Raw genomic sequence first — 20599 nt, 5'->3', positions numbered from 1 at the left:
TTTATATATGTTGGATATTAGTCCCCTATCTGATTTAGGATAGGTAAAGATCCTTTCCCAATCTGTTGGTGGTCTTTTTGTCTTATTGACGGTGTCTTTTGCCTTGCAGAAACTTTGGAGTTTCATTAGGTCCCATTTGTCAATTCTCGATCTTACAGCACAAGCCATTGCTGTTCTGTTCAGGAATTTTTCCCCTGTGCCCATATCTTCAAGGCTTTTCCCCACTTTCTCCTCTATAAGTTTCAGTGTCTCTGGTTTTATGTGAAGTTCCTTGATCCACTTAGATTTGACCTTAGTACAAGGAGATAAGTATGGATCGATTCGCATTCTTCTACACGATAACAACCAGTTGTGCCAGCACCAATTGTTGAAAATGCTGTCTTTCTTCCACTGGATGGTTTTAGCTCCCTTGTCGAAGATCAAGTGACCATAGGTGTGTGGGTTCATTTCTGGATCTTCAATTCTATTCCATTGGTCTACTTGTCTGTCTCTATACCAGTACCATGCAGTTTTTATCACAATTGCTCTGTAGTAAAGCTTTAGGTCTGGCATGGTGATTCCGCCAGAAGTTCTTTTATCCTTGAGAAGACTTTTTGCTATCCTAGGTTTTTTGTTATTCCAGACAAATTTGCAAATTGCTCCTTCCAATTCGTTGAAGAATTGAGTTGGAATTTTGATGGGGATTGCATTGAATCTGTAGATTGCTTTTGGCAAGATAGCCATTTTTACAATGTTGATCCTGCCAATCCATGAGCATGGGAGATCTTTCCATCTTCTGAGATCTTCTTTAATTTCTTTCTTCAGAGATTTGAAGTTTTTATCATACAGATCTTTCACCTCCTTAGTTAGAGTCACGCCAAGATATTTTATATTATTTGTGACTATTGAGAAGGGTGTTGTTTCCCTAATTTCTTTCTCAGCCTGTTTATTCTTTGTATAGAGAAAGGCCATTGACTTGTTTGAGTTTATTTTATATCCAGCTACTTCACCGAAGCTGTTTATCAGGTTTAGGAGTTCTCTGGTAGAATTTTTAGGGTCACTTATATATACTATCATATCATCTGCAAAAAGTGATATTTTGACTTCCTCTTTTCCAATTTGTATCCCCTTGATCTCCTTTTGTTGTCGAATTGCTCTGGCTAATACTTCAAGTACTATGTTGAAAAGGTAGGGAGAAAGTGGGCAGCCTTGTCTAGTCCCTGATTTTAGTGGGATTGCTTCCAGCTTCTCTCCATTTACTTTGATGTTGGCTACTGGTTTGCTGTAGATTGCTTTTATCATGTTTAGGTATGGGCCTTGAATTCCTGATCTTTCCAAAACTTTTATCATGAATGGGTGTTGGATCTTGTCAAATGCTTTTTCTGCATCTAACGAGATGATCATGTGGTTTTTGTCTTTGAGTTTGTTTATATAATGGATTACATTGATGGATTTTCGTATATTAAACCATCCCTGCATCCCTGGAATAAAACCTACTTGGTCAGGATGGATGATTGCTTTAATGTGTTCTTGGATTCGGTTAGCGAGAATTTTATTGAGGATTTTTGCATCGATATTCATAAGAGAAATTGGTCTGAAGTTCTCTATCTTTGTTGGATCTTTCTGTGGTTTAGGTATCAGAGTAATAGTGGCTTCATAAAATGAGTTGGGTAGAGTACCTTCTACTTCTATTTTGTGAAATAGTTTGTGCAGAATTGGAATTAGATCTTCTTTGAAGGTCTGATAGAACTCTGCACTAAACCCATCTGGTCCTGGGCTTTTTTTGGCTGGGAGACTATTAATAACTGCTTCTATTTCTTTAGGTGATATGGGACTGTTTAGATGGTCAACTTGATCCTGATTCAACTTTGGTACCTGGTATCTGTCCAGAAATTTGTCCATTTCGTCCAGGTTTTCCAGTTTTGTTGAGTATAGCCTTTTGTAGAAGGATCTGATGGTGTTTTGGATTTCTTCAGGATCTGTTGTTATGTCTCCCTTTTCATTTCTGATTTTGTTAATTAGGATTTTGTCCCTGTGCCCTTTAGTGAGTCTAGCTAAGGGTTTATCTATCTTGTTGATTTTCTCAAAGAACCAACTCCTCGTTTGGTTAATTCTTTGAATAGTTCTTCTTGTTTCCACTTGGTTGATTTCACCCCTGAGTTTGATTATTTCCTGCTGTCTACTCCTCTTGGGTGAATTTGCTTCCTTTTTTTCTAGGGCTTTTAGATGTGTTGTCAAGCTGCTAGTATGTGCTGTCTCCCGTTTCTTCTTGGAGGCACTCAGCACTATGAGTTTCCCTCTTAGAAATGCTTTCATTGTGTCCCATAGGTTTGGGTACGTTGTGGCTTCATTTTCATTAAACTCTAAAAAGTCTTTAATTTCTTTCTTTATTCCTTCCTTGACCAAGGTATCATTGAGAAGAGTGTTATTCAGTTTCCACGTGAATGTTGGCTTTCCATTATTTATGTTGTTATTGAAGATCAGTCTTAGGCCATGGTGGTCTGATAGGATACATGGGACAATTTCAATATTTTTGTATCTATTGAGACCTGTTTTGTGACCAATTATATGTTCAATTTTGGAGAAGGTCCCGTGAGGTGCTGAGAAGAAGGTATATCCTTTTGTTTTAGGATAAAATGTTCTGTAGATATCTGTCAGGTCCATTTGTTTCATAACTTCTGTTAGTTTCACTGTGTCCCTGTTTAGTTTCTGTTTCCACGATCTGTCCTTTGAAGAAAGTGGTGTGTTGAAGTCTCCCACTATTATTGTGTGAGGTGCAATGTATGCTTTGAGCTTTACTAAAGTGTCTCTAATGAATGTGGCTGCCCTTGCATTTGGTGCGTAGATATTCAGAATTGAGAGTTCCTCTTGGAGGATTTTACCTTTGATGAGTATGAAGTGTCCCTCCTTGTCTTTTTTGATAACTTTCGGTTGGAAGTCGATTTTATCCGATATTAAAATGGCTACTCCAGCTTGTTTCTTCAGTCCATTTGCTTGGAAAATTGTTTTCCAGCCTTTCACTCTGAGGTAGTGTCTGTCTTTTTCCCTGAGATGGGTTTCCTGTAAGCAGCAGAATGTTGGGTCCTGTTTGTGTAGCCAGTCTGTTAGTCTATGTCTTTTTATTGGGGAATTGAGTCCATTGATATTAAGAGATATTAAGGAAAAGTAATTGTTGCTCCCTTTTATTTTTGTTGTTAGAGTTGGCATTCTGTTCTTGTGGCTGTCTTCTTTTTGGTTTGTTGAATGATTACTTTCTTGGTTGTTCTAGGGCGTGATTTCCGTCCTTGTATTGCTTCTTTTTTGTTATTATCCTTTGAAGGGCTGGATTCGTGGAAAGATATTGTGTGAACTTGGTTTTGTCGTGGAATACTTTGGTTTCTCCATCTATGGTAATTGAGAGTTTGGCCGGGTATAGTAGCCTGGGCTGGCATTTGTGTTCTCTTAGTGTCTGTATAACATCTGTCCAGGCTCTTCTGGCTTTCATAGTCTCTGGTGAAAAGTCTGGTGTAATTCTGATAGGCCTTCCTTTATATGTTACTTGACCTTTCTCCCTTACTGCTTTTAATATTCTATCTTTATTTAGTGCATTTGTTGTTCTGATTATTATGTGTCGGGAGGAATTTCTTTTCTGGTCCAGTCTATTTGGAGTTCTGTATGCTTCTTGTATGATCATGGGCATCTCTTTTTTTATGTTTGGGAAGTTTTCTTCTATTATTTTGTTGAAGATATTAGCTGGCCCTTTAAGTTGAAAATCTTCATTCTCATCAATTCCTATTATCCGTAGGTTTGGTCTTCTCATTGTGTCCTGGATTACCTGGATGTTTTGAGTTAGGATCCTTTTGCATTTTGTATTTTCTTTGACTGTTGTGTCGATGTTCTCTATGGAATCTTCTGCACCTGAGATTCTCTCTTCCATTTCTTGTATTCTGTTGCTGATGCTCGCATCCATGGTTCCAGATCTCTTTCCTAGGGTTTCTATCTCCAGCGTTGCCTCGCTTTGGGTTTTCTTTATTGTGTCTACTTCCCCTTTTAGTTCTAGTATGGTTTTGTTCATTTCCATCACCTGTTTGGCTGTGTTTTCCTGCTTTTCTTTAAGAGCCTGTAACTCTTTAGCAGTGCTCTCCTGTAAATCTTTAAGTGACTTATGAAAGTCCTTCTTGATGTCCTCTATCATCATCATGAGAAATGTTTTTAAATCTGGGTCTAGATTTTCGGTTGTGTTGGGGTGTCCAGGACTAGGTGGGGTGGGAGTGCTGCGTTCTGATGATGGTGAGTGGTCTTGATTTCTGTTAGTAGGATTCTTACGTTTGCCTTTCGCCATCTGGTAATCTCTGAAGCTAGCTGTTTTAGTTGTCACTGTTAAGAGCTTGTTCTTCAGGTGACTCTGTTAGCCTCTATGAGCAGACCTGGAGGGTAGCACTCTCCTTAGTTTCAGTGGGCAGAGTATTCTCTGCAGGCAAGCTCTCTTCTTGCAAGGCAGGTACCCAGATATCTGGTGTTCGAACCAGACTCCTGGCAGAAGTTGTGTTCCACTCACTAGAGGTCTTAGGATCACGTGTGGAATCCTGTGTGGGCCCTTGCGGGTGTCAGGCGACTCAGCTGGCAAGGTAGCCGGGGCTTGAGTGGAGTGGAAGGGGTTTGTGCCCCAGATCAAGCCCGGGTAGCCTGCTTCCCTATGTACCGCAGTCTCAAGTTCCGCGCGATTGGATTGGGGCAGGCACTGTGATCCACTCACCAGAGGTCTTAGGGTCCCGTGGGGAGTCCCGTGTGGATCCTTGCGGGTGTTGGGCAAGACTCTGCTGGCAAGGTAGCCCGGGGCTCGAGTCTCAAGTCGAGCGGAAGGGACTTGTGCCCCAGATCAGGCCCGGGTAGCCTGCTTCCCTATGTACCGCAGTCTCAAGTTCCGCGCGATTGGATTGGGGCAGGCACTGTGGTCCACTCACCAGAGGTCTTAGGGTCCCGTGGGGAGTCCCGTGTGGACCCTTGCGGGTGTTGGGCAAGACTCTGCTGGCAAGGTAGCCCGGGGCTCGAGTCTCGAGTCGAGCGGAAGGGACTTGTGCCCCAGATCAGGCCCGGGTAGCCTGCTTCCCTATGTACCGCAGTCTCAAGTTCCGCGCGATTGGATTGGGGCAGGCACTGTGATCCACTCACCAGAGGTCTTAGGGTCCCGTGGGGAGTCCCGTGTGGACCCTTGCGGGTGTTGGGCCGGAAATTAACTTCTATTTTAGTTTTCTGAAGGTTTTTTTCTGTTTTAAAGTAATGAATGAATGAATGTTGATTTTGTGTAACGATTTTTCGCACTTACTGGGATGAGCAACTTATATGAAGTGTTGTGAAAGGAATGTCTTATTCAAATGTTACATATCCTCATTGATTTTTTTTTTTATCAATTTGCTTCATTAAGCACTATGAAAGGAGTCTTTTCTGTATGGTTTCTGGCAGTTTATTCCTCTCTGTGTTGGAAACTGTCTTAGATACCCTGATGAGTAGGTGGATATTCCTGATGAGTTGCCTGCTTCCCATACTAAGAATCATTTTTATGTCTAATATATTTTTTTGAACTTATTTACTTGTTTTTTTTAAATATATTTTTTGACGAAATAAGATCTTCTTATGTAGCTCAACTGGAATCCATTATGGGTATATCATCTTTGTTATTTATTTATTTTTAATGTTTTTTACCCTTCTTTTTGCCTTCAGATTTGTGGTTTTATTTCAATAGAAGATTCTTCTAGAGAACACATAGTACTTGCTCCTTTTGATGCAATCTAAGAATCTCTTCCTTTTATTTTTGAGTATTAGTCCATTTACATTTATATGAGTCAATAAACCTTGAATCCTTTTAATACTTTCTCTTAATTTTTGATTTTCAGTAGTTTGTCTATGATGTTCCTATGTGTCTTAATTTATTCTTCTTGTGGGTTAGTGAATATCTTGTCCATGGACTGATAATTTCAGATGTGACCTCAGGTTATTTACAAATAAATCTCACTATCCAGAATGGAATAACAGGTCAATATAGACTCTGTAGCAGAGTCTACTAATAATAGCTATTATTTTGTGTAGCTGAAGTTTTATGAGGTAGAGAGATGAATGCTAGGTTAAGCATTCAATAAATAAGTCTTTAGACAGATACTAGCATCCATTTCTTCTTATTACTGGCTACTTTGCTATAACCTGATATGATTGACTGTTACAACAAAACCTTGGTTTGAAAATCCTGGGTTCACCGGGTGGTGGTGGCACACATCTTTAAGCTCAGCACTCAGGAGGCAGAGGCAGGAGGATTTCTGAGTTCGAGGACAGCCTGGTCTACAAAGTGAGTTCCAGGACAGCCAGGGCTATACAGAGAAACCCTGTCTCAGGAAAAACCAAAAAAAAAAAAAAAAAAGAAAAAAAAAAAGAAAAGAAAATCCTGGGTTCAAATGTGACTTTTTTGGGGGGGTTTATATGAGTTTTAATTGTAGATTATTTATTTACATGTTTTATTTATATATAGATGATCATATACATATAATAATAAACATATAATTCTGAATCAATGTGGTAAAATCCTTGGAGCAATGACAGTACTTCTAAATGCTTGTGTGAGCAAGAGTGGGTTTAACAGACTCTTATTGAGCTTGTGAAGAGATGCTCTTCTGATGTCTCTTGAACCTCTTCCCACAGCTGTTATCCCCAGAGCTCACCCGCTTTGCCTTGCAAGGTGGCCCAATAACTGAATGTGTTTAGAAAGCTGTGTGTGAGCACCTCCCGATTCCAGAAAATATCCTTAGCCTTGTTCATGGACCAAGCCCTGGGGGACTCTGGGCAAATGTCAAATTTGATTATGTTCCAGAGATTGCCTAACAGCCCAGCTTCCTTCCAGTTTTCCTATACACAGTCTCTGAGTATGCGCAGGGAAAAACTCATAGCTTAAAGGAATTTGAATCCAACAGTTATTGAGCACCATGTATCGTTAGACTAGTAGGAGTCCACACATTTTGTAGGTAAGGAAATGGAACCCAAAACGATAAAATGCTTGTCCCAGGTCAGAGAACTTGTAATGAGGCTCAAACTTTTGTTTTGCTTTTGGCTTTTGGCTTTTCATTACTGGGTGTTACAAAACCCTGCTCATGTTCTGCGAGGAAGGTCATGTAGGGGGCGGCTGAGGAAGAAATGAGCCATTTACAAAAGGATGTGTCATAGGAATAAGATGATAACAATGGCTGGAGCAACAAAAGAAAATGCAGAGTTCACTTGTTAAAGCCAGAGAACTTTCAAAGTTTGGCGCAACTTTCTCTTCTCCCTTTTGTTCCTAAAGGCTTCAGCTGTCCGGGCGTCCAGCTGAACTGATAACCCTGACTGCAGAACCTCCTCTTGTGTTTTCCATTGTAATCGGTACCAGTACCACCCACAGGGTCTCTGGCAGTCATATAAAGATGTGGCTGCTTGGTATCGAACAGTTAGTATTTGAGGGTTATTATGCTTGCATTTAAATTCCATAATAAATCCAAATAGCAGATATCAGCAACTTCTGCATTCCACTCAATGCGAAAAGAAGACAGATGGATTCAGTAATGGGTCTCATAGATTAATGGGCAGAGGTGGTAACTGGACCTGGTTCTTTTTGCCTTCATTTTTCATTGACTTTTGGAGACAATAGTTCAGTTTCTGTCCTCTATCTATGAACATCTAGTTTTCTAAGCAGTGTTGATCCTGCTTGGGGGATGTCCTGGTGCCTTCACTGAGAATCAGTTGTCTCTTGGTTTGCGGCTTTGTTTTTAGAATTCCTCTTTTGTTTTATTGGCTTGTGCTTCCAAGTGCCATGCTGTTTTGAGTATCATGGCTCTGGTCTGTTTCCCGAAGTCAGGAGCTGTGTCTAGCTAGCATTATTCATCAGGTTTGAGACTGCGTGGGCTACTTGGAGTCCTTTGTACTTCCATATGAATTTTAGTTTGATGTTGGTGGTGTTCTGTGAATGTCATTGGCATTTTGATGGGGATTGCACTGACCTGTAAGTCACTTTAGGTAGTATAGATATTTTTAATAATATTAGTTTTTCCAACCCATAAAATGGGAGGTTTTTCTAACGTTGGGTGTCTTTTAATTCCATGAATGCTTTATAATTTGCTTTGTTTTTTAAAAAAATTCATACAGTGTATTTTGACCCTATTTTTTCCCACCCCAACTCCTTTCAGATCATCCCACTCCCTCTATTCATCCAACTGCATGGTCTTTCACTCTCTCCAAAATACTAAAACCAAAAAACAAATGGACAAAATCCATGGAGTCCATCTTGTGTTGGCCAACCTCACCTGAACCTGAGGAGGCCTGCCTTGGAGTTTGCTTGATACCTGGTGATACTCCATGGAAGAAAACCGATTTTGACTTTCTCAGCAGCTATCAGTCATGAGTAGCTTCTTGGTTAGGGGTGGGACTTATTTCTACTTCCTCTATGGAGTGTTGGAATTTTATCTGGCTTGAACCTGTGCAGGCCCTGTGCACACTGCCACCATCTCTGAGTTCATATGTGCATCTACCCCATTGTGTCTGGAGGACACTGCAGCTCAAACAAATTCATTATTCAGTTGTCTGGAGGAAAACCCTCCTCTTTTCACTCTCATAAGGACAAAGATAAAACCCAGAGCCTCTGTCCAACTGGTGCGACTTGTAGGTTGACTTGGTCAGTTACTTCCCAAACCTATCTCTTCAGATTAAGGAAGTAAGAGTTACTTTATTGGTGTCACACATAGAGCCAAACTGGATCTTTAATAATTTGAATGGCCATAGTGTATTTTCTAGACCCAAATAGGGAGAATTAATTAAATTTTGTTTTAAAATGAACATGTTTTTAGTTAGTTTTATTCTTTTCAAGTAAATTGTTAAATAAGGACACTTTGTAGTGCTGTCATGTGTTGTTAAGTTTTTAAGTATCTTCTTTTTAATCACAGTAGAATGCAATACATAAAGGATAGAAAAATATTCCACTCTAGAAGACTCTTTGGAGAATTCAAGCATCATCAAAATTGATTATATATTACATTTTTAGTTTGATTTCTAAGTTTTAAAAGCTAAAAGTAGCTATAAAATGTTGAATATCATTTAATTTTTTTTTCTGTTTCTACTCAGAATGATTCCAAGCTAATTAGGCCCACTAATGAGTGGTGCTTCAGATAATTAAATCTAGGGATATTTTTGTTGATTTTATAAATTCACTATAGTCTTGATAATAACTATAAGAAAAGTAGAATGCCCAAAAGTGTGCATGAGTAATATAACTTAATTTTTATTTCTAAAATTTAAATATTTATAGAATTTTCAAACGAATTTTGAAGTATTAAAACAAGCTTAGGTTTATAGCATTGCTAAACACACTGTGTGACTAAAGAGATGTACCCACACTTATATGTAATTTTTTAGCCTGAGAAATGCCAACTTATGTATACAGAAAACAATACAAAACACTTATCTGATAATCTCATTTAAAAGTGAAATATGTAACAGCTTTACATAATATTATATCATAAAGTATGCTTGCATGCATAATTCCTAGATTATAGTTCATTTTTCTAAAGTGCTCAGTTCAGCATTTTTTAGCCAATCCATGCAGGTGTGCAACTATTGGCAGGGACCAGTTTTGAGCATCTCCTTCAACCCAGTGGACCACCCATGCCTGCTCTCAATCTCTCTTCATTCCTCAGCCATAGCAACCACATATGCACTTTTTACATTTGCATGTGTTATTTTTGAGACATTTCTACCAAGTGGCATGACAGAATGTGTGGTCTCCTGGATCTGCCTTTGTTCTTAGTGTCATGCTTTGGTGACTCACTCATCCCATAGCATACCCTGGTGGTCAGTGACTATTGACAAATGGCATTGCATGGTATGGATAGAGGGTACCAGATCACCAGAATGAATCTTTAAAATATTTCTATACATGTATACATTCATTGAGTTGAACATCTAAATACACTTATTAAAAACACGGAAGTGTGGACACTATGCCCCTCCTTAGAAGTGGGAACAAAACACCCATGGAAGGAGTTACAGAGACAAAGTTTGGAGCTGAGACGAAAGGATGGACCATCTAGAGACTGCCATATCCAGGGATCCACCCCATAATCAGCTTCCAAATGCTGACACCATTGCATACACTAGCAAGATTTTATTGAAAGGACCCAGATGTAGCTGTCTCTTGTGAGACTATGCCGGGGCCTAGCAAACACAGAAGTGGATGCTCACAGTCAACTATTGGATGGATCACAGGGCTCCCAATGGAGGAGCTAGAGAAAGTACGCGAGGAGCTAAAGGGATCTGCAACCCTATAGGCGGAACAACATTATGAACTAACCAGTACCCCGGAGCTCTTGACTCTAGCTGCATATGTATCAAAAGATGGCCTAGTCGGCCATCACTGGAAAGAGAGGCCCATTGGACACGCCAACTGTATATGCCCCAGTACAGGGGAACGCCAGGGCCAAAAAAATGGGAATGGGTGGGTAGGGAAGTGGGGGGGAGGGTATGGGGGACTTTTGGGATAGCATTGGAAATGTAATTGAGGAAAATATGTAATAAAAATATTAAAAAAAAGAAGGATGTTTTACAATCTATGTGTTATATACATCAATGTGATATGCATTTTAAAGGAATTGAATGACAAATGATAAGGATGGGCGAGATGTCTATTTATTTATTTATTATTTTTCTCTTATACAATTAGTATTACGTCTTCAGGAGGGATTGCTTACTTGTTTTTGGCATCTTTTATCTTGTACATACACGCATACATATAACATAGATACATGCCACGTGCATATATACAAAACATATGATGTACATCCAAACAGTCATACATTCTGTGTTTCAACAAGCTCAGAATCACAGAATTTGCTATTTTAACATAGGGTTACCAAATCTAAGAGAAACAATATTACAGGCCTTAGTGGGCTGTGACATCTGAATTGGTTATTGTATGCAAACATATTTAAAAATTTAAAAGATGTTTATTCTTTGAGACAGGGTCTCATATATCTTATGTGTCCCAAAATTTTCTATGTACCTGGTGATGACCTTGAATTTCTGAAGCTCCTGCCTCTGCCTCCCTAGACCTGGGATTATAAAGCTTATATTATTTGGTTTACTCGGTGCTGGGGATTGAATTCAGGGCTTCGTCCATGTTAGACAGCTCACTCTACTTACTGAGCTACAGCTCTAGCCCTTTAAAATATTTTGACTGTTTTAAATGTTTCGAGAATTCAAATCCCTTCTATGCTTTCCTGCAGGGTACTTCGGCTCCGCTTGTGAAGAGAAGGTGGACCCTTGCATGTCCTCTCCATGCCAGAACAATGGCACTTGCTACGTGGATGGCGTGCATTTCACCTGCAGCTGCAGCCCAGGCTTCACAGGGCCTACGTGTGCCCAGCTGGTGGACTTCTGCGCCCTCAGTCCGTGTGCTCATGGCATGTGCCGTAGCGTGGGCACCAGCTACAAGTGCCTCTGCGATCCAGGTTGGTCCTCCCTGTAGACAGCCAAGCTGGTCCTAGAAGACTCGGTAGTTTGTCCTTTCATCTGAGCAAAGGTCAGCCCACAGAGTGGGATATGCATAGGAGTGTATTTCCTTGGCTGTGCATACACCTACACTTCTGACTTACTCTTTTTTTTTATTACATATTTTCCTCAATTACATTTCCAATGCTATCCCAAAAGTCCCTGACTTACTCTTGGTAGAACTTTAAGCAGGCCTTTTCTTTGACCCACGGGCCATTCACACTCATTGTGAGAAAACTAGAAAGCACAAGAAAGCGAAATGAAGACTTTGAAGTGGAACTGACTCTTCTAACACAATTTTAGTGTCCAGGGAAAGGAGAATGCAGTCCGTCTATCACTGTCCTGTCTACTAAAACTCTTACTGCTTGTGCAAGCATGCCACACCCGACTTCCTCTGTAAACACTCACTTATTTTCCCAAAATCCTTTGCATTCATGTTACTGATATTTAGATTGTAGAAGTCTTGAAACTGGGAAGTCAGAGCGATGCCTGGTTCTCGTTCTTGTCTTTCCATTCTCCTAGCATGTCTACAAAGAGCGTGTGGGGAGCGCTTTCCTTTCTCTCATTGCCCTTATGCCTGTTTTTCTATCCTGGCATGAGCTAAGTCTTTACATTACTTTCCAGCATGAGTCCCCACATGAGACCCTGAGTGAGTCTAGCTAGTACCTGCTTTAACTGACCCGTGGCTGTGCTCTGTAGTCCTGGGACCCATGTTCTCTGTTACTCCATCTCTCTTCAGGGATTGAGTTCATTTCTTTCCTCTGTGTTCCAAAAATCATCCACACTGTCACTTTTATCATCTTTGCCATGTGACACAGTCACATCCCTCATAGACATATTTTGTTGCGACATACTGCATATACATTGCTGGTCCATAAGGGTTAAATAGCCTCTGAACATCCTACCTGTCTTAGCATGTGTGAGAACACTCTCAGTCATGCTTGCTCAGAGATGAGGTCATTTGTGATGCATTACTCGGGCTGTTTCTCCATCCTTCTGTGATAGGTGATATGTTAATGACCATGATAGATGACACTCTACCCCAAGGGTTGAGAGAATTATGTATATGTGTTTACATAGATTGAATCAACAGCTTTACCCTGGAGCCATTGCTGACTAAGGAACAGTCTCCCTGAGTTCTTAGCTGGATGTGTCACATCCTTGAACCTTTCGTGGCTACATTTACCTGGAACCCCTCTGGACATTCATTCTCTACTTGTGGTCTCTTTTACATTAGGGAACCCACACTCATATACCAGCCCCAATGCTTCTGGCTCTAAGGCCTTAGTGCCTTTTCCAAAGCCCTCATCTCATACTCATAAATCAATTAAAAGTGTTACTGGGAACTGCAGCTAAGCTTTCAGAAGGTGATGCAAAAGCTTTTTGCACATAGAGTCTTCCTTCTCTGATTTTTCTAAGCAGCTGATATTTTGCCAAGTTCTCCTTTCTTCTATGCTCTGCAATACAGAGGAGGGGCTGTTTAATCTGCCTGGTAACCAACCGTGTTAGGATTCTCCAGGGAAGCAGGAGAGACACACACAGAGGTTTATTTTAAGTAACTGGCTCATGCAATTGTGGGGACTGGCAAGTCCAAAATTCGTAGGGGAAGCTGGCAAGCTGCACACCCAGGCACAATGTCTGAGTTGTGTTTGAAGCTAAAATGCTTCAATTGCAAGAACCCGAGTCTTTGGTCTTCAGGCCTCCAAGAGGTAGCATGAGTCCTGTCAATGTTATATGGTCATCAGATTTATTCAGAGACCACTGATGCCAAGTTTAATACCATCTAAGAGAAAATGCCTTTTGGGTCTCATTATATAGAATAATATCTGGATCCCTCAATTAGCCAGCTAGACGGGTGTAATTAATGATCACAGTAATATTTAGGGGTTCCTTGTAATCCTTGAAGTGAAGTATCCTCACTCCCCTATATGATGTCTCTCTCTTCTCTGGGTCTGTATCATCTCTCCTGGAGGCCTGTTCTTCACAGGTGGGAACTGAAGCCCATGTGTGTCACAACTGCATGCTGAGCAAGGAGGTGGAGCAGGGCTGTGCCATTCCCTATGTGGAAAGCATATCATTAGGACAGCGTGGTGTGTGCAGACTGAACAAGGTGTCATTATGCTGGGCAGAACCAGGTCCGCCACATGGCACGACCAGGGTTCACTGTGCCCAAGCTCTCTGCAGGTACCAAGGTACCAGTTGTCCGTGGCAACTGGAAGTGAAATCTTGCTGTCAGGAACTTCTCCATATTCTATTACCTGTCTGTGAGAGCCTTTCCCGCTACAAGCCTCTCAGAGAATACTCAAGCAGGACAGACCAGAAGAAAGCCTCATTTTTCTCCTCTGAATTCTTTTCTTTCCTGTGCATATTTAGTATTTTTAAATTAAAAATTATTTTTTTAAGATTTATTTATTTTATGTATGTTGAGTACACAGGTTGTGAACCTTCATGCGGTTGTTGGGAATTGCATTTTTAGGACCTCTGCTTGCTCTGGTCAACTCCCCTTACTCAGTCCCTGCTTGATTCAGCCCAAAGATTTATTTATTCTTATACATAAGTACATTGTAGCTGACTTCAGACGCACATGTGGGGATTTGAACTCAGGACCTTTGGAAGAGTAGTCAGTGCTCTTACCCTCTGAGACATCTCTCCAGCCCCTATTTTTAAAATTTTAAGTGGAATGTAGTTATTCTGTCTCTGTTTCTCTGCCTGGGTCTCTTTCTCTGTGTCTGTCTGTCCGTCTCTCACTATGAACATGAAACATTTGCAGAGCATTTGTGGGCCTCAGTTTCCCCTTTGGGTAGAAAGCTGGAGGGAGGAGTCAGTGAAGCTCCTCTGTCAGTGGTGGGTTGTGCTACCCTTTCAAACCTTTCTCACCATTCATGGGGTTGCCAGTAGCATCTGTTGAGGCACAGTGGACCGAGACCTCTCCCATTTATATTTTGCTTTCTCCTGTGTTTTCTGTTAAAGCTGCATTGGTCTCCACTTGGAACATTTAGATTGGTGGTCATCTGTGGTCCAGCACTATCCCCAAGTAGCTGTGAATCCCACAGGAAACACATCTTCTGTTCCATAATACCGTCATCTGTTACACAGCCCTCCAGTGGGGTCCTGGGATTCCGTGAGGGCTCACTCATCAAATTTGGGGCAGCCAGTTGCTTCCACAGGGAATACACTCTCAGATGGTCATGTGGCCAAAATTTGAAAGGCCTTTAAACATCTGGCAGGAATTTACAGTTTTAAGAAGTGAACATGACAGGTCTGTGAATGGGAAATTTCTTGTCTTAATTTTTTTGGAGCATGTAATTGCTTTACCACTCGTTTGCATAATAGTTGAATCTTGTAAGTCTGGGTGAAATTGGGTATCTGGCTGCAGAGCGGAGGGCTGGCTCATCTTTATAGAGAGCAAGGAGACCCTATTTCATAAATGGCAGCAGATTGAAATCACACCAGATTGACAATTAGTTCTCATCTGAGAAAGAAAAACAAAAAACCCCTTGCCATTCTCATTACTGCAAATGAGATGTGTCAGGTGTCTGATTTGCAAGCTTCAATTTTAGCTTACTGTTCCCCTGGTTCCTGATGGCGTTTTAATCCTAAATAATAAAATGTCACCACTGAGTAATGGTTGAAATGTCATCTTCCAGTGACAGTTTGAGGTGACAGGCCACTCATTCTGTAAAACACTGCAAATTGAAATCTCCCAGAGGCTGGTGAAGCAAGGCCTAGGAGATGCTGCATATAGTAGCTGTGAACGTGCCAAGGACACACTGTGCCATGACGTCTTGTGACTCTGGTAGAAGGGTGGCATAGTTTAGATGGTATTTCAGAAAGTCAGTGCTGTAGAGGATCAGTATTGGAAGCAGTGGCTGATGGGAAGGAACCAGGTTCAACTCTCTTTTGGCTGGTTTGGAGCCCTAATGCAAGTGGAAGAGTGAGGACTCTTCCACTTACTTGTCAACCCCACCACTGTAGATAGAGATATCTTAAAGAACTAAAGGTACAAGGCATTAGAGTAGGCATGCCAGTGTATGCATCAAATTAAATTTTTATGAATGATATCTCTCATGACAGTCAACTCAATGCCAGTCAATTAGGCCCCTAGACCTTAACTGGGTGTTAGCTACATTTGCCAGCCAATTCTTCTCCACCAAGGGGCCAGTGATGCCATACAGATGGAGACTAAAAAGCAAATAAAATTAGACTCCTTCCAAACAAAATGCTTCTGCTATTGTCTTATAAAAATCATACTATTCTAGGACTCAGATACTATTTTTTCCCTCTTTTCTACATTTGCCTTACCTGTAGGCTGCATTTCTGAGTGGCCTATGAGACACATCTGGTATGGCTTCCTACTGTGATCATTCAGTATTCTGATAGCAGGCCTGAGCACATCAGTATTCTGATAACACAGCCTGGAAACAGAATAAAGATAAGGCTTAATGGTAGGATATTCATAGTGATTGAACAGCAACAAGGATATAAAGATAGGAAAGCATTTAGCTCGCTAACGGGTGTCTGGATACACAGTACAGTGGACAATTTATCTTTATTAACCAGGGAACTTCCTCTGGTTTACTGGGATGAAGACAGTTCTTGTATTGTCACATTGTGATCTTCTCCAGCTCCGTATTCACGAGAGGCAAAGATTGTATATAAGAGGTGTAGATTGTGTAGGTATATATTTCAGGTTCCCAATCCTTTGACACTCCTGCTTCATAGTCCAAAATGTGGTGTGTGTGTGTGTGTGTGTGTAACCATCTGGTCTCAAAGAGGGAGAAAGAAAGGAAGTCTTGCTTACTCGGATGCAGACTCATCCACGGAAAGCTGCCTCACTATTTATAACCTGTCCATCAACAAAAAACCAAACCAAAACAAACACCCACAAATAATCAAAAGAAGCTTATATTTCTACTTGGAAATGCTGATGAGATTAAGTACTTGGGAGAACAAGAACAGCCACCAACACCTGAAGCTTGCCTGTCACTTGCAGATAGATTCCTGGAGTTGTTAGGAGCTGTCCTAGTGCAGGAGCCGTTGGACAATTGGACAGGCATAATAATATTAAGTATCACTCAGAGGCCATGGCAGGGTAAGATGAAGCAGGACAACATCAGAATTTTGTCTTAGACATTAATATATAAATGTTATCATCCCAGCTACTCAGGGAAGGTTAAGACAGGAAGATCATAAATTCAAGGCTTACCCAGGCAAACAACTCAGTTTCAAAATGAAACAAAACAAACAACAAAAAAAAAACCAAGGATGAAGATATAGTTCAGTGGTTGAACACTCAGGCATCATGATGTAGGTTCACTCTCCAGGAACAAAGCAACCCCAAGATAACCACGTAACAGTAAGATGTTGAATATTTTCGCTGCTCAATTTCTACTGACAACCCCATTTCTAGTTCCGACCAGTTACACGTACATACCAAATTGTTCAAAAATTAAAGGATTGCTCTCCATCGTGCTCATGACTTTTTGTGACCAAGGCAATGAATAGTTAAGGGCCAGGGAGCTGGACAGAGCTTTGTAAGGGAAGCATTTCTTGGTTCACCAATCTTGACAGTGTGAGACCCATGGGTGTTATCGCTCTGCCCTTGACTCTGCTAGAAACAGGGATTTGAATGTATCCTATAAAGACCCAGGGCCTCTGTTGCCTCAGAGTAAATAAAAAAAAACAGGGTTAAATGTTCACCTTCATTTTTTGAGGGGGATAATGACTGAAAAACTAAAAATGTAACTGGAGTTTTTAAATGTTAGTTATCTTTGTAACTCTTTCAACTCAGCGCATGAAATTAAGAGTCACTAGTCACATGGACTTGCTCTGGGATTGGGGAGTGACCTCAGTGACCTTGTCCAGGCTGACTGTGCCTCCAGTTGCTTCCATCTCTGAGAACTTACTCCATCCAGTTGCTGTGCCAAACATCTGACATATTTTCTCTTAAAGAAACCAAGGTTTGTAGAGACCAGATGCCCGGAAGTAGAAGTGACAGAAGCCTCATTTTAATCTGTATTTGCTCAACATTACAGACCCATTATTCTTGACCAAAGGCTAAACTTCTTGTAAGTTAAGGAACTTCTGCTCCTATATTAGTTGTGACCTTGGCCTCTTACTTTGGCTGAACAATCACAAGGACAAGGACTCCTCTGTCTCAGCACTGTCCCTGAAAATGACTGCCCATCTTGCCAGTGACAGTGACTCTTCTGGACCCTGGGACCTCATCATTGGAGGCCCTGCAGCTATGGGTGTCATTTGTGATAGATGATAACATGAATCCAGAGTCCATATTACAATTAGACAACAAACTTGAATACTATTCTGCATGTTCTATTTTTCTAGTCTTCTGGTCTTCAATACACTTGAAGATTCTTTGGAGATTTGAATTCGTTAAAAGTCCTAAGGACCATGCATTTCCTCTCTTGTTCCTTACTGGGTCCATTGCTTTTCAGCTTTAAAGCTCATTGTGGAAGCTAATGCTTTTACAAAATTGCCTCCATTTTAATGAAGATTCAGAGCACTCAAGTTTGCCTGGAAAAGATGGGCACATGGCTCCTTCCTTCCTCCCTTCCTCCCTTCCTTCCTCCCTTCCTTCCTCCCTTCCTCCCTCCCTTCCTTCCTCCCTCTCTCCCTCCCTCCTTTCCTTCCTTCCTTCTTTCCTTCTTTCCTTCTTTCCTTCTTTCCTTCCTTCCTTCCTTCCTTCCTTCCTTCCTTCCTTCCTTCCCTCCCTCCCTCCCTCCCTCCCTCCCTCCCTCCCTCCCCCTACCTCCTTCCCTCCCTCTCTTCCTTCTTTCTTTTATTCATATAGACCAGCCTCAGCTCCATGGGGATTGTAGGACACTGTGCCCTGTCCCCTTACCCATTACTCCCTGTATGACACCACAGCTCTCTTTTTAAAATTCCACTTGGCTTTATAGGGGTTGACTAACAGATCCTTAAAAAAGATTTATATATTTTAATGTGTGAATGTTTTGCTTGAATACATGTCTGTGTACAACATGCATGCATGTCTGGTGCTCATGGAGGCCAAAAGAGGGTGTTGGGTCTGGAACTGAAGCGATGGATGGCTGTGAGCAGTCCTTTGGATGATGGGAATCAAACTCACATCTTCCTCTGGAAGAGCAGCCAGTGTTCCTAACTTCTGACCTCAGATCCTGGACGTAAGTCTTAATGATACATTTTATATAATTTTTATCATTCTATATCTTTAAAAAAAGATTAGTTTATTTTTATTTTTTTATATGTGAATGTTTTGCCTACATGTATGCGTGTACACCACATGTATGCCTAATGCCTGTGGAGGTCAGAAAAGGGCATTGAATCCCTGGTACTGGAGTTCAGGACAATTATGCACTGCCATGTGGGTGCTGGGAATCCAACCCAGTCTTCTAGAAGAACACTAAGTGATCTTTACTAAATCATTTCTCCAGTCCCCAGATAGTTTTAATGGCACAGATTTAAAACACACACACACACACACACACACACACACACACACACACACACATACACACACACAGCAAATATTTGTGGTCTGGTTCACTGGTAAGACACTGGCTTTGGGATGGGGAAGCAGCAACTGAAACTGTTGGACTAAGGAGGAAGTGGGGCCTGGGCTTTGGTTTTGGAAAACTCTTCTTTAGCAACCACTCCCTAACATTGCCTTCCTTTCCTGCCTGTCACTTGGCACTGGAAAGCTTTTCTGTCTGTCTGTCTCACTCCTTTAAGTTAGGCATTGTTCATGGAAAACAGAACCTTTGTATCAGTTATTGCTGTAAAGCAAGCCACTGAGAAACTTGTTGGCTGAAAGTAACCATTGATAATTTATTTATGATCCTATGGGATGACTTGGGGAGGACTTAGCTGGAGTCTCCTTTTCACTCTGGATAGCAGGGGCAGTGCCCATATGCTTTTGTGGTTGGTTGGCTAGTCACCTGGTCCTGAGTAACCTACTCATTATTGCTTGGCTGTAAGCTGGAGTTGTGGGGTCACAGGACCATATTTTTCTCAACTCCCAGTTTCTTCAGTGCTAGCTGGCTTCTTCACTTGACAGCTGGGTACTCAGAGTAGCAACAGAGGACTAGGCCTGATATAATGAACTTTTTATTTTTAAAATCAAAGGTAAAATTGCATACCAATATGTGTGTCATAGCACATGCGTAGAGATCAGAGGCCAGCATTTGAAGTCAGGCACTTTTTATCAAGCCTTAGAGTTGAGGCACCTTGCTGGCCTTCCATGCACTTTCTACAAGTCGCTGCTTCCTGTTTGCAAATGTTCCATTTGCCTGAGCTGGTCTCAGGGCCAGGATCAGCACACATTGCTTACACACACACACGTGGATGTACACAGACATGTACATAGCAAGACACATGTCATAAAATATTCCCTCTATAAGATAAAAATTTGGAAGAAAATGAAAAAACCAAAACTGTTCTCTTTGGTTCCTTGAGAAGGCTAAGGTTAATGGGCATCTGGGAACCAATTCCTGTTCACCCCTCCTAACTCTGTGTGGGTTGTACTTTGTCTCTCACTTTCTTTCCAGCAAGTTCCATTCTTTATATTACCAACCACATGTTCTTCCAGAGTCTGGAGTCAGTAAACAGTCCCTTTGAGCTTCTCTGCTTTATGATTTCTTAGACCTGCATGGGATGTCTTATGTGTCTTTAATTCAATATTGGCAATTGGAGAAGAATGAAGAAGGCCTCAAATTATTGTATCTCCGTGCCAGCTTACTTATATTTTGAAATTTTCTTTCTAATCAAATTACCTAAAGGCAGTTTTGTTGACTGAAATATCTCTATGACAGTACTTAGCCAAGGCTGTGCCTCTGAAGGTCAGATACAGACTGTCTGAGTTTCTGGCCATCTGGGATGGTAGCCAAGCTGGGAGGAGCATGCTAACAAAAATGTTTATAAAGAAGTGAGAGAAGTTTCTCTGGTATTTAACATTGTGGGTGTTTTGTTTTGTTTTGCTTTGTTTTATTTTATTTTTGAATTGTAAGTATATTTACCTGAGCATGGCCCAAGTTAATTGACAGGAGAAATAGTATATTCAGAAGGTAGAAGAAGAGGAAGATGAGGAGGA

At 41.1% G+C, this 20599-nt stretch overlaps 1 protein-coding gene across 1 annotated transcript in view; it reads left to right on the top strand.

Annotated features, from left to right (window-relative positions):
- Dner (delta/notch-like EGF repeat containing) overlaps nt 1–20599 on the top strand; it is a 326383-nt gene that overhangs the window by 239356 nt on the left and 66428 nt on the right. Inside the window, exon 8 of the mRNA NM_152915.1 lies at nt 11247–11471. Coding sequence (NP_690879.1) covers nt 11247–11471 — 225 coding nt within the window. The remainder of the gene's footprint in view (nt 1–11246; nt 11472–20599) is intronic.

The sequence above is a fragment of the Mus musculus genome, chromosome 1 (genome assembly GCF_000001635.26).
Source record: "Mus musculus strain C57BL/6J chromosome 1, GRCm38.p6 C57BL/6J".
NCBI lineage: Eukaryota > Metazoa > Chordata > Mammalia > Rodentia > Muridae > Mus > Mus musculus.
Note: the sequence above shows the minus strand (reverse complement) of the source record. Positions and strands in the feature narration are given on the sequence as shown.